The following is a 15,541-nucleotide window of genomic DNA, read 5'->3' as shown; positions in this document are numbered from 1 at the left end:
ATCATATTAATTTCATGAGTAAGGTGTTGGATTCTGGTTTTAAAGAGGAGGTTATTGTCCCTATTCCAATTTTTTAGGGAGGAAATACAATCCCCTTGCTTCTTAAGAAAACTCCTATAACCACCTACAAGAGGATTATGATGTCCTAGCACAGAATCAGGAACCAGAGTACTATTCTAAACATTTTTAACCACATCATAAAAGGAGGGGTCCTCAAGCCAATTATTCTCAAACCTAAAACGCCTAGTCCTATTGGAAGTATAGTTAATATTAGTAGGAGCTAAACTAAGTTTAAGAACACGATGATCAGATCCATAATAACCAAGATGCTGAAGACTATGGTTAGGATAAAAATCACTCCAAGATTCAGACACTACAACCCAATCTAAACGTTCAGAAACAGTTTTATTAGACCAAGTGTACCTATTGCCTAGAAATTGTACAGGAAACATGTTAAAATTTGTCAAAAAATCAGCAAAGAGAGACATAGAGGAAGAATCAAGGTGATCACTTCCAATTTTATCAGAACTATACAGGTAACTGTTAAAATCCCCCATGACCAACCATGGAAGGTTAGGAGCATTTAAAAATAGATCACACAATAATCTCCAAGTAACATGCTTAAAAGAACTAACAGGAGAACCATAAAAACACGTAAAATGCCATATATTATCATTAATATTTACAATACAGTCTATATGATTAGAAGAAGAGTTTATAACACTAATATTAACATCATTATCCCACAAAAGAAGAAGCCCCCCACCAAAATACTGTCTTGGGACTTCAAAACCAGACACAAAACCTAAAGGCTGCCTAAACTTATCCACAGAGAGAACCTTCAGCCTGGTCTCCATCAAAAAAAGAACATTGGGTCGATGATTCTTGACCAATTGGGAGAGACGATTAAATGCTCGAGGACTCCCCAAACCTCGAGAATTCCAACTCATAAAACTCATTTTTCTGGGCGGGTGTGCTCCGCATCACCCGCCTGTTCAAAAGTTTCAACAGAGGAGACACCACCAGATTCAGACTCACCAGCACGAGCCCGCTTAAGCATGGACCGCAGAGAACCACCAACTTGAGCTTGAAAAGGCTGAAAACATGGCCTTTTAACACCAGAAGCACAAGCCAGCCCTTTCCCCTTAACCTGCGGATCAGGCTGTAAAGCCTCCTCCACAGCAGCCTGAGAAACCCCCTCAGCATGTCCCAAACCCAAACTTGGCATTGCTGCAGCCAAAGAATGAGCAGCATGGATCATATCAGGAGTAACAGAGGCAGGGGTGTCACTGACAATAGTGGAGTCAGTGACAACAGGTTGACTCACATAGAGATTCGGGTTCATAGGAGTGGGAATCATAACACTAGAAGATCTCCCAGGAGCACTCAGATTAGAAAGAGAAGCCATTTGAGAATTAAGCAGTGAGGTGAAACCAACAGAGTGAGCAAGGAAAGGGTTACTTGACTGGCCCTCATCAGGAAAATTAGTGATATCAAGATCAACTATAGTAATAGCTGGAGCATGAGGGTACTCAAATGGTAGAGGTTTCTCAGATAGTTTTTCTTTACTACAAAGTAACCTATCATAGGGACAGTGTGGTGGGACAATGGACTCATCACATTTTTGTAAATAAGCATGACAATATTTTTTAGTATGGTCAAGCTTACCACAATAGAAGCAAAAGTCAGGCAATCGCTCATATTTAAAGTCTAGCCACTTAGTGAACTCTCTACCCATTTTAATGAAACAAATATTTATTCCCCTCCTAATAGGCTTGTTAACATCTAACAGATATCTAGCCCTAAGATAAGGCCCAGTCCCATCCTTAAGAGTAGTGCTATCCACTTGGATCAAATCCCCTACCCCAGTAGCTATAAGTTTTGCTAGATCATAGGATTTACATCTAAAGGGGATCCCATACACCTGCACCCAAAAGGGCACATAATGCATCTGGTCAGGGGTAATAGGAAGGGAAGTATCAGGGGTTGCAAAGATTGTGAGGCTTTGGGCAAAATGCCAAGGCTGCCCATCAAGGATCCTACGCTTATCCCCTTCACAGAGAAAGGTGACAAGAAAAAGACCATCAGAGTGTTCAGAAATAGTAACAGGGAAACGACATTGAGAGGTCTAGATTGGGGCTAGAGTTTTAATCAGGGAGGCTCGATTGAAGTGCTTAACAGTGCAGAGTTTGAGAAGAAGACTAATATCAGGGGAGGTGTCATCTTGAATTTCAGCCATGGTATAGACCATGTTCTCATCAGGAGTGAGCATCAAAGGGGGAACAGTAGAAGAACTTAGGGAATTCATATTGAGCATAAAGAAGTTTTGTAACCCAGACAGAAAAGAAAAACAAACAGAAGTAAGAAAAACATGAAAACGAAAACGCGATTTATAGATGAAAAAAACCAGACCTTTCAAGAAGACTCTTGGTTGATCCCTAGCATTAGCCTCTTGAGTAGTTTTGCAGGTTATCTCACACCCCAAGGCTTCATCATCACCATTTCTCCTCCTCGCCGCCTCTTCTATTAGAGAAAACGTATCTTCAGGCAGATAATTGATTTGATGGTGGGAATAAATGAGGATTATTGATAAATAAGGGGTTGACAAAAGAGGCTTAAGGTCTTGTGGGAAGAGAAGTTTGCATTTAATACAATGAATAGTTTCAGCAGAAGGGATCTTTGGGAGATAATAACCATCAGAAGCATTAACTTCACAATTAATGCTCTGAGCAGAGAAATGATGAGAGAAAGAAAGAGGAATTCAAACCCGATTGCCACCACACCACCGTGGAGGGTGGACCAGAAACCCAATTTGGGTACCGGACGGAGGAAGAGAAACATGCCTCTTGAGAGTTCTAGAAATCGCCATCGTTTCTAGGTTTTAATTCTACTTAATTTCAACTTAATTAAACTAATTTTCATTTGGCTTCCTATAACAATTAATTAAAGAGTAAATGATGACAGCACTTACATCTTTGATCTAAGTTTCATTTTCAAATCCCATTCAAATAGAAGGGACCACCACCTTTTTCTTAAGTGTCTTCTGGATGTTCTACTATGATAAGATTCATAAAAGGTCTAGAAACTTTCTTTTTTCTCTATCCAAAAAAGGAATGAATAAGTTCTAATCTTTTTCTAATAATTTTTTTTTTCTGTTGTGTGCAATAACAGCCACATCACATGCGGCAGCATTTCTCCTTTGAGCGGCATTTCCGGGTTCTTTATTATTATTATTAATTGCTCCCTCTTCATCAAAAAAAAAAAAAAAAAAATTGTTCCCTTAGATTCATTACAACAGATTTGGATTTGTAAGACAATGCGGTAAAGCCCAGAAACCCTTTCAAAATGGGCTTCTTAGTAAGCTGTAAACGGGCCGATGGGCTTACTTACTTCACCTACTTCGGCCCACGTTAATGTCATATTCTTTCTATATCAATTTCTTGAAATGGAAAAGAAAATTATTTTTTATTTGAATGAAGATCTCCTCTCTCCTGTATAATTGTCCTAAATCATGTCTAAATCAATACATAAGGACATGTTTACATCATATAAAATTATTAATTACTAAATTAGAGAATCTTCATTCATTTGATTTTCCTATTCTCCTCAATTAGTTTTTGTATCTAAATGAAATTATTCCAATAAGACAATATTAAATATTAACTAAAAATAGAACTATTAGTTAGTAGTCAATGAGTCAACAATAATATCTATCAATGATATTATTGATATAATTATTATGAACTCTCACATATAATATTTTTTTTGGTGACTTGGGATTGAGAGACCCACTTTTGGTGTTGCAGAAATAAATAAAATAATTATTACCAAAAAGGAAAGTTTGTGGGCCCATAATTGGAGAGAAGGGAATAAATTCGGTGACACGCAAAGCTATGCATGCCACTAATTACACGTGTCACGTTATGAGGCGATTTGGGTAGATGATATCTTTGGCGTTATCTAGTCCTTCAGGTGAAACTTCAACATATAAGACTCAAAGAGAAAATAAAATAAATTCAGTTAAAATTAAAACTAACGTAAATATTATTTAAGATGTTGTGTTTTGTAAAATTTATTAATTGGATTTTTTGTTTTGTTAAGTGATAAAATATATTTTTTATTTTTTAAAATAGTATAAATAAGATCCTGAACTGATTTTTTGTCAAAATAAAATTTAATAATAATTTAATCTAAAAGTATTATGACAAAATTATTTAAATTCTCTAATATTAGGAATTATTTTTAAGTTGGTCATATTAAAAAAAACGTTGTCAAGAATTAAGTTTAGAGTCTTATTTTTACCATTTTAGAAAATACAAGATCTATTTTGTTATTTAACAAAACAAAGTGCCCAATTAGTAATTTTTACAAAACTCAAAATCCAAAATACTATTTACTCTTAAAACTAACTACATGTATCATGGGTTATTAGTAAAAATACTATTTATTTAAATTAATATTTTTCTAGTATTTGAGTTGGAAAAAAAATTAAAGGATTAAGAATTTTTTGATTATTGTGAGCACTTACATCTCATCATACTTAAATAGAATAGGAAATTTTGATTTTATATACTTAAAAAATTAAAAAAAATTATTATTAAACCAAAACTTTAAACCCTAAAAAAATTATGACATTTTTTTCAAAATTCCAAAAATACCTCCCTCACAATTCAAACCCATTCTCTCTCTGCATCATCTCTCTCTATATCTCACATCCCAACCGCCCACCCTCACCAACCTCCGACCCTCACCACCACCTCCGACCACCCGCACCAACACCCTCGACCCAGCCCCCCTCTCTCGGACTACCCAAACGTCGCACCCCCTTAGCCCCAATCTCTCTTCCTCTTTCTGAAATCACAAAAAAAAAAAATGTACAGGTCCGATGGTCGGACCATTGGGTCCGATGGGTTTGCGATTTCAGAGAGAGGAAGCGAGATTGGGGTTCGATTGGTCTGACCCAATGGTCCGACCCTCGGACCTGGGGGAATTTTTTTTTTTTTTTTTTTTGCGATTTCAGAGAGAGGAAGAGAGAGTGGGGCTGAGGGGGTGCGACCTTTGGGTGGTCTGAGAGAGTGGGGCTGGGTCGAGGGTGTTGGTGCAGGTGGTCGGAGGTGGTGGTGAGGGTCGGAGGTCGGAGGTGGTGGTGAGGGTGGGCGGTTGAGATGCCAGATAGAGAGAGAGATGATGCAGAGAGAGAATGGGTTTGAATTGTGAGGGGGTATTTTTGGGATTTTGAAAAAAAAAAAAGTCATAGTTTTTTTTAGGGTTTAAAGTTTTAGTTAATAATAAAAATTTTTAATTTTTTAAGTGTATAAAATCAAATTTCCCATAGAATATTATATTAGAAATATAATTACCTTTCTTTTTAGATTATTTTTGTTAGTCACGAGTAGTATTTTACATTATCAACAGACCTATATAAAGACAAGAAGAAGCAGCCGCTCCTCATTGAAAAAAAATCTTATAAAAAAATAAAAAAATTAATAGATATATATTAGTTAATTCTTGTATATATTTTTTTTTTTTTTTTTGAAATGGAATAGGATTTTATTTAACCAGAACGTTCATCCATTACAATAGATAGTAAATCTAAAGGAGCAGTAAGCTCACTAAAGATACAACCTGACGAAAAACAAGACTTTCTCGCAACGCAGTGCGCGGCCTTGTTAGCAGATCGCTTAACAAAAGAAATTAATACATTATTTAAAGAAGAGATCATCAGTCGACAATCTTGAACTATCATACCAAATTGGGAGGGCATTTGAACCTCACCATTAATAGCTTGCACCACAACTAAAGAATCACTCTCAATTTCAACATCCGAAAGATCATGCTTCTTAATCCAGCTTAACGCTTCCTTGACTCCAATAACTTAAAGTAAATTACTAATAGCATTCCAATAGATGATTTATAATAGTTAAAAGGTAAAAAAAAAAAATAATAGCTAAATTTTTTTTCTCCATGAGCTAAATTCTTCTCTATTTTAGCTAAAGAAGTTTTGAGCTATTTACTTAGTTAAATGTAACTACAAACTATTATTCATGAGCTAAAACGTTTTGTTATTGATTTTTTAATGTAAAAAATGAATATTTTTGTTTATTATTATTATTATTTTCACAATATTTAATTAATAAAAAAGTTTAAAGATATAATATTTAAATGATATAGAAAAAATATGGAGAATGGGATGTATGAAGTAATATAAATGTGTGAGGTAAAATTAAAAAAATAGTATTTTTAGTGAAGTATTTTAAAGAATATAGTAGAGTAACTTACAATTTTTTTTTTTATTTTACTTCACACTTTTATATTTTATCATACATCGGTTTTTTTTTTCTTTACATCATTTAAATATATATATTAATATATTATATTTTTAATATATTTTATTTATTTTATAAAAGAAAAATATAATAACACAACACACATATGTAAAAAAGTTAAATAACAATAATAAAATATTTTTAGTTCAATGAATAATAATCTTTATATTTAGCTAAGCACTACTATTCATTGAACTAAAAAAATATGTATAATAGCTAAGTTTTACTTCACTTGGTGAAAGCTTAAAATTGTAACTTTTTTTATATATATAATTTGAAAATTAAACTATTTTAACTTATTTATTGAGAGTGCTTGTCCAAGGAATTTAAGTCCTCATATCATTTATTCTTCCAAATATATGCATTTTATTTTTTAAAAAAAACACATTTATTGTTTTTGTAGTTGAGTTAAACTACAATTTTATTGTTAATTTTTACTCTTTTTTTTTACTATTAATACTATATAACTATAAATAAATATAAACAAAAAAGGTCACTTAAAAAAAATATTATATGTGACTCACCTAATACTTAAACACACCAATAACAATACAATATCAAACCTTGGTAACCACCAATAATTTTTAGCATTTCTCTTCGTTTTAAGACTTTATTCGATATTAAACATTAAACAAAAAAGAAAAAGGAAAATAGTTGTTTGCACAGCTCACTCTAGCTTAGGAGTGGCAATTCGTGTTCGCAGGCCGTGTTCGTATCGTGTTGAGACTCATATATAACAGGTATATGCTTGATCCGAACACGACCCGTTTAATAATCGTGTCAAAAAATAAAACCCGAACACGACCCGTTTATAAACGGGTTGACACGACACGACCCGTGTAACCCGTTTATAAGCATATTTTGTTTAAACATGTCAACTAATAACACGTTTATGAAGTATTCAACACGTTTATAACCCATTTATGACACGTTAAAGTACTAAAATAACTTTAAATAGGTCATTAATATCGATCGTGTTAGCCGTGTCAACCCGAACACGATCCATTTATTAAACGGGTTAGACGAGTCAACCCGAACACGACCCGAACCCATTTAAGGCAAACCTAAACCCGCTAACTCTCGTGCAAGTTTCGAGTCGTGTCATCGTGTCTGACCCGTTTTGCCGACCCTACTCTAGCTGGTGGTGATAGGTAATGTGGTGCATAGTGTTTGTGGTATATAAATCATATTAATCAACTATATAAAATATCCATTAGAAAAATCGTATGTATATCCTTGTATTAATTTTATTATTTTTGAAATATTAATTTTTCTAATAAAATACACCACTTTTATAAAATAGATAAATAACGTTATAAATAGTTAAAGTTTTGAAATTATAAGTGGTATAAATAGAATAGTTTTTTTAGCAATATCAGTAGCCAAAATGTTGAGTTTGTAAGTGGCATAAGTTTTTGTTATTTTTAACCAAAACAATATTAATTGATGAATAAATAATTATAGAATTTTTAACATTCATCATCTTCGAGGGTTTACTTTTGGTTGTTTCTTGTTGCTTTATGGTTGATTATGTTGTCAAAGTCTCAGTATTAGTCATATAATATTTTTTAAAATGGATCCCCTCCTTGAAGCAAGGCAAAATTGTTTAATTGTTGTTGTTTGTTGTATTGTTGTCAGGTTGCTGCATATCATGAGTGTACTGAGTAATTATCATTTTTTGTCATTATCACATTATTGCACATTGTTGTGAAAATTATATTATTTATATGCAAGTGTACGCAATCGACAACAAGTAATATAATGATAAGCTGAGTATCGTCTCCATAGGGATTGTAAATTAAAATAGATGTATAATCATCTAGTTAACAACTTAAAGTCTTTTGTAAGAAAAAATAAACTAAAAACAAATGGATGATTGATGAAAGTAAAATTAATTGGTGACAATGAAAATATGCTCAAAATAAGACAACAAATACTGAAAAATTATCTACAAGAAAAAATATCTATGGAATAATAGACTTGAATAGAATAGCTAAGCATTGCTTCAGCATTACTTCAACAAAGTTACACAATGTTAACATAATTCATAAAATGTTAGTGTTTCCAAAAACTCACTAATTTAGCTCTACCACTTACTTCAATATATTCCTATATTAAATCAGGTTGCAAAACACCAATTAAACATCAATTCTCAAGTTATGCAAGACAATGAAATATCCCTATTCTATTTATTAAGAAAAACCTAAACTTAAGAATTCACTCGCATCATCCAAGTTGTAACTACTAGATCTAGCCTTTCCAAAACCATCTCTAGCTTAGTAAATTGTTACTCATGGCCAAGTAATAACAATTAATAAATAGTAAGCTCACTTGAATGAACAAAGGCAAAATTGCTAAAATCATTCTTAAAATTAATCATAGCAAACATAGAGGTTCATAGCCATTCAAGCCTTAACAAAATTAGCTCATCCTTACTTTAGTTACTATAATCCAAAACAGAGTATAATAATTCGTGGCTACAAATCAGTTTTTATAAAATTTAGAAGAATAAGAAGAGTAGAAAGAAATAGAGGAGACAAATCCTAAAAATAGGAATGATAGGGCTTCTTTTGTCCTTCTCTTTTCACACTTCGGATCTGTGACAGTCAGTAGTCCCGTGATCTATAAGGGAAAATACCGGGTAAGCTGTGCAATCCCACATCGCCTGGGGAAGGTCAAGTGTGATGATTCTGAGGCTGTGTAGGTATGGGACTACACAGTTGAAGAGGGCTTAAATGGATTGATTGGTACTACCTATATCAACAAGGTGCATCTTGTTTTTCGCTAGCCCGTCACGAAAGAACTCTACAGTTAAGCGTGGTTGACTTGGAGTAATTTTAGGATGGGTGACCTCCTGGGAAGTTTTCCTAGGAAGCGTGCGAGTGAGGACAAAGCACGTTAGAAACACTTGTGTTGGTTTGTAGGGTCAGTCATCATTCCATGAAGCAGCCAAAGTGACGTACTCGTGTATAAGAGCCATCATTCCGTGGGTGTAAGGGTCTAATGGAGGCTTGAAGCGGGGACGTTACAAATGGTATTAGAGCTTTGACCCAGTCAAAAGTGTAGTCGACGGGGACGTCAGACCCCGTAAGGGGAGTGATTGTGATAGTCAGTAGTCCCGTGATCTGTAAGGGGATATACCGGGTAAGCTGTGCAATCCCACATCGCTTGGGGAAGGTCAAGTGTGATGATTCTGAGGTTGTGTAGGTATGAGACTACACAGTTGAAGATGGCTTAAATGGATTGATTGATGCTACCTATATCAACAAAGTGCATCTTGTTTTTCGATAGCCCATCATGAAAGAACTCAACAGTTAAGCGTGTTTGACCTGAAGTAATTTCAGGAAGGGTGACCTCCTAAGAAGTTCTTCCAGGAAGCGTGCGAGTGAGAATAAAGTATATTGGAAACACTTATATTGGTTTGTAGGGTCAATCATTCAATGAAGCAGCCAAAGTGAGGTACTCGTGCATAAGAACTATCATTCCGTGGGTGTAAGGGCCCAAATGAAGGCTTGAAGCGGGGACGTTACAAGATTTACTTCTTTTTCTGTACTTTTTTTTCTCTACAATTAATTTCTTCTTAAAATGGCAGATGAGCTCATAATGTAGTGATGATAGTGATTGTACTTGGTTCGTTACTAAGTCATCAAGATATATACATGTTAAAATTGGGAAATTTTTTTTCTAATTAGCCTTTTATTAATAAAGTAAAAGTGCAAAAGATATCTCAAAAAATAAAGTCGAAGTTAGAATTAAATTTCCACGCTCGTTCAAGGCGAGTGATGCAACAATTTCCGGTCCCCTTCTGGGACATGAAAAGTACAGGTTATTACATTACGTAAACCACCGGTTATAAAAAAAAAAGACTCATTTGACTTGTCATTTCCATTTACTAATCCACCACGCGTCTTTAAAAGCGCGTCCATCGCACGAACCCCAAAACCAAACAAAAACTTTGTTTAAAACTTTCTCGACACACAGACAAGACATGCGAAATCAGAAATATCGAAACAAAAAAAGAAAAGTTAATAAAATAAAAAGAAAAGAAAAACCATTCCTTTCCTGAACTCAAAAACCTTTTCTTTTTTATTAACTCGGATGATTGACTCAGTGTGGGACTCAGTTGACTCGTCCATTCTAAAACCCAGTAAACCTATTTTCTCGCGAAAGAAAATTACAGTGCCGACTGGCGAGAAACGAATCGTTTTGATGGCTTCAGAGGAGAAGCGAATCGAGGACGAGTTGTCGTATCCGATACTCTTATCGGAGCGAGTTCGGTCGGCGGTAGATGAAGCCGAATCGTTCAAGCTCGAGTGCATGGAAGTGGGTAAACATGTCGACCGGATTACCCAAATGCTCCGAACTTTAGTTCGATTCTCGACTACAACGCCTTCCTTGTACGAGCGTCCGGTCCGGCGGGTTGTCGCCGAGGTTTCCAAGAATTTGGAGCGGGCTCTTACTTTAGTCCGGAAGTGTAAACGCCAGAGCGTGCTCCGCCGCGTCGTTACTATTACCAGCGCCGCCGATTTTCGAAGACTTTTCGTTCTTCTAGAATCTTCCGTCGGAGATATGAAATGGCTAGTCGGAATATTCGACTTCGATAACGGCGGTGATGGACTCGGTGGAATCGTTTCTCTTCCTCCAATCGCTAGTAATGATCCGATCATCTCGTGGGTTTGGTCATCGATAGCTTCTATTCAAATGGGTCAACTCCCTTATCGAATTGAGGCGGCTAACCAGCTTGCTTCGTTGGCTCAAGACAATGATCGGAACAAGAAGATTATAATCGAGGAAGATGGGGTTTCGCCATTGTTGAAGCTTTTGAAGGAGAGTTCTTCGCCAGAGGCTCAAATCGCCGCCGCTACTGCGCTTTGTAATTTGGCAAATGAGCAAGAAAGGGTTAGGAGTATTGTGAGTGAGGTTGGGATTCCAGTTATTGTGCAGGTTCTTGGGGATTCACCTATGAGAGTTCAGGCTCGGGTGGCAAGACTGGTGGCTAAGATGGCTAAGCATGATCCTGTTGCCCAAGATGATTTTGCTAGAGAAAATGTGATTAGACCACTTGTGACATTGTTATCATTTGAGACTTATGTTGACGATTCCAAGCTTCTTCCTGGTAAGCATAGTATTCATTCAATTGTTCAGATTAATAAGGAATGGGAGAAAAAACATTTGGGTGTTCCAAATAGCAAGAATAATTCTTATAAGAATTTGAATTCACTCACAAATTCGTACTCTTATTTGTATATGGAGGGGGGTCATAATAGAGCTGGGAATCATAGGAAAGAGAGGGAGAGTGAGAAACCTGAGTTGAAACTTGAGCTTAAGATTAGTTGTGCTGAGGCCTTGTGGATGCTTGCTAAAGGTAGTGTGGCCAATAGTAGGAAAATAACTGAGACGAAAGGCCTTCTTTGCTTGGCCAAATCTGTTGAGAGTGAAGTTGGAGAGTTGCAGTTCAATTGTTTGATGACTCTAACAGAGATAACAGCTGCGGCTGAATTGAACTCCGACCTCAGACGAGCTGCTTTCAAGACCAATTCTCATGCTGCAAAAGCTGTTGTTGATCAACTCTTGAGGTTGGTTACAGAGGTGGATAGTCCAACATTGCAAATCCCTGGTATTAGATCAATTGGTTCATTGGCTAGGACTTTCCCGGTTAGGGAGACTCGGGTTATTGGTCCTTTAGTGAATCAACTTAGCCATAGAGACTTGGATGTGGCTACAGAGGCCACCATTTCACTTGGGAAGTTTGCTTGCCCGGATAATTTTCTTCACATGGAGCATTCGAAGTCTATAATCGAATTCAATGGTATCCCACCTTTGTTGAAACTGCTTAGAGCCAGTGAACAGTCACAGTTGCATGGACTAATTCTTCTTTGCTACCTTGCATTACATGCTGGCAACAATGATTCTTTGGATCAGTCCAGAGTTTTGATTGCTCTTGAAGGTTCTTTAACTTCTGATCGTACACTAATTATGCAACATTCCAAGTTGAAAGATTTGGTACCAAAGGCAATATATCACCTTAATCTGTATCATGCTGGAGGTCATTCTCAAAGAATGTCTTTTGTGCCTTGACTATGATCTCAGTTGTTGCACAAATGTCTTTTTGGGGGGCATTTTTATTTTATTTAGACGCACATGTTGATAGTTTTTTTTCTTTTCTTTTTTCACCCTTTTAGGAAGAAAACAGGACTTGTAGAAACATATGTTGAATAACGAATACAGAAAGTTATTATAGTTATATTATATTTTCTGCCCAATGAAGAGTGGTGCATAGTTTGATTAAATTTTATACTTTGTTAAACTCACTGAGATTGTAACTTGATAGTTTCTGGTACCAAAGAGGGGATTTGATATCAGATTTCGTGTGTTTTTCTCCTCTAAAGATGTTTTTAACAATTGCACCTACTTGGTTGCTGCTGTATGACATTGTAGATGAACTATAAAATTATATCATGCTCATTTCTTTAAATAATTTGTTAATTTAGTATTAAATTTTAAATAGTTTATAGTTGTTTAATAGGTTTTTGTAACAATACTTATAAGTCACGACTATATTAGTAAATTATTTTAAAAATAAACAGAATATAAATGAAATATTTACAATAATTTGTATAATTCAAAAGTAGTTTTTTTTTTTTTTTTTTTTTTTAAAAAAAAAAAAAAATCAGGACAAAACTTTAATATTAGGGATTGAGTTTGTTTGTTAGTCTTGAAACAGTAGTCAGCTTTGCCATGGTGTTTTATTTATTTTTTATTATTATTTTCATTTGTTGAGATAGCCTTGTTAGAACCATGAGGATTTGGACCAAATATTTAGTTGCCTTTACACATTATTGGATTGGGATACTTTATCATATCTTATCCCATTCACTTGTACTTGACAGAGTAAATAATTATATTTTAAGGCCCTTTTGGGGTCCTATCATTTTGCAGAATCTCAAGTTCAATTTAATCCACCTGCCCCCATTACAATCATCATTTTTAAGATGTTGGTAAATTGTTTAAAATGAGTTTATTGATTTGTTAATCTTTTGATTAGATGAAGGTAGATGACATCACAAATGCCATCATGATATATAATATATATATATTTATATATGTATATATATTATTAGAGTTAGGTGAAAAATGAATTTATAATTAAATAATATTTGATTACCTTATTACTTGTGAGACATTACAATGAAACAATGGAGACCGTTTTCTCAATTGAAGCTTTTTAACTTGTTAAGGTTTAATGATTGTTTAGCTTTTATTGGAAAGGAATATTTTGCTGCACAATCTTGTAACCTTTCAATGAGTGTTTGTTCATATCCATAAATTACTAGAGTTTATCTTAGAACATCTTTTGAAGTAACTGTAATTATTAGAACATGTAGAGTAATTGGTAATTATAATATATTTTAAAATATAAATGTGCAATTAAATAAGAATTCTTATTGTTATATTTAGCGAAATAGTTAAGTCTAATTCTACTGTTGTTATAGTTTTTGTCACAAAGTCAATCTTGTCTCAATGGAAATATGCCCGCGAAAAATGCTTCCATCCCTTTTTAGTCCCTTCTGGAGCTGTCATTGGTGGTGTGAACTGGGTTAAACCAGAGACTGGTTTCGTTAAAATTAACGTTGATGGAGCTTTATTCTCTGCAAAGCGCACTTACAGGGTTGGTGTTATTGCACGTGGTACTGATGGCCATATCATAGAGGGCTTTGCAACTTACAAGATTGAAACGGTACAACCAGTTTTTGCTGAAGTTATGAGTATCAAGGAAGCTTTAAGTTGGGTGGAGGCTAAGCAATAGAGCAATGTTATTTTTGAGACGGATAGCTTAACTTCAATTCAGGCTCTTACAAGTTCTATACAAATGCCGTCTACTTTTAACTTACTTGTTGAGGATTGTAAACTTTTATTGAACTCTTTTGTTAATGTTGTTTGTTCCTTTGTTCCACGATCTGCGAATAGAGCTACTCACTTTATTGCTCGAAGCTCTCGTTTTCTGTTAGGTTGTCATTTTAATGCTAGCAATGCTCCGATATTACTACAAAATATTGTAATGGTTGATATTTTTAAAAAAAGATTTTTTTTTTAAATAACATATATTTAAAAATTAATATCTAAAATTGAATCTTTTTAATGCTTACATAATATAATTATAAATTCTAACATTTACTTCATGAAATTTTGTTGAAATTTATTTATTTGATTTGTAGATGCTCTATGATGAGCACGTGCAGCACAATTCACAACAACCAACAGCAACACAATAATACACCAGCAGCAACAATACACGATAAACCAGAAACATAGTAGGATTGAATCAATAGGTGAGCTATTATTGAATTAAAGGCAAAATGAGACACTCTCCTACACTCGGCAGAGAGCTAAGGTAGCTCTCTCCTGATGCAGTAGAGATTTCTCTATTACAAATTGCATAACCGTAAATAACATTCCCTCTCCATACAAAAGGTAGCTCACCACTAAGTACAATTACCAAAATACCCCTTCCTAAGCCAACACATCATTAGTTTTACCTTGCTTACCCCTTTTAGCATAAGTAAATCTAATAGGAGGCCTACCATTCATATCATTACCACCCCCCCCCCCCAAAAAAAAAAAAAAATCCCGAACCTTGTCCCCAAAGTTGAAATTTGGAAACTGGGCCGCAATGGTGTCAAACTTCTCCCAAGTAGCTTCAAAAAGAGGCAAATCTTTCCAACGAATCAACACTTCCATAGGAGCTCCTGTAGGTGTAGGCCTTTGACGCACATTCAAAAGTTCAGCAGGTTCGACCAACAACTCCAAATCAGCAGTCAATGTAGGAGGAATGGTAGGAGACGAGTGAGCCGTACCAACCGCAGTACGGAGTTGGGACACATGGAAGACGGGGTGAACCGCTGAGGACGTGGCAAGGTCCAAATGATAAGCTACTGCACCAATCCGTTTCAGAACAGTAAAGGGCCCATAGAAACGAGCAGCTAGCTTCTCATTCTTTCGAAGGACTAAGGACTTCTGTCGGTAAGGGCGGAGCTTAAGGAAGACTCGGTCCCCAACCGCAAATTCCACATGGCGACGAGAAGAATCAGCTGCTGCCTTCATCTTGTGTTGAGCACGCAACAAGTGCATTTTGAGGTCATCCAAAAACCCATCTCGCTCTTCCAAATACTGCTCGAGGGCCAGGACAGAAGTGGATCCCTCTGAATACCGGATTA

At 35.3% G+C, this 15,541-nt stretch overlaps 1 protein-coding gene across 1 annotated transcript; it reads left to right on the top strand.

Annotated features, from left to right (window-relative positions):
• Positions 1-10,303: 10,303 nt before the first annotated feature.
• On the top strand, positions 10,304-12,589 carry LOC115714675 (uncharacterized). Its single transcript, XM_030643427.2, has one exon. It carries the CDS (start codon positions 10,425-10,427, stop codon positions 12,402-12,404), a length of 1,980 nt encoding a protein of 659 aa, XP_030499287.2. The 5' UTR covers positions 10,304-10,424; the 3' UTR covers positions 12,405-12,589.
• Positions 12,590-15,541: the final 2,952 nt, after the last annotated feature.

This window comes from Cannabis sativa, chromosome 4 (genome assembly GCF_029168945.1).
Source record: "Cannabis sativa cultivar Pink pepper isolate KNU-18-1 chromosome 4, ASM2916894v1, whole genome shotgun sequence".
Lineage (NCBI taxonomy): Eukaryota > Viridiplantae > Streptophyta > Magnoliopsida > Rosales > Cannabaceae > Cannabis > Cannabis sativa.
Note: the sequence above shows the minus strand (reverse complement) of the source record. Positions and strands in the feature narration are given on the sequence as shown.

What these genes read in the sequence shown, in the direction of transcription:
- LOC115714675 (XM_030643427.2), top strand. Translation starts at nt 10,425, where the DNA reads ATGATTGACTCAGTGTGGGACTCAGTTGACTCGTCCATTCTAAAACCC.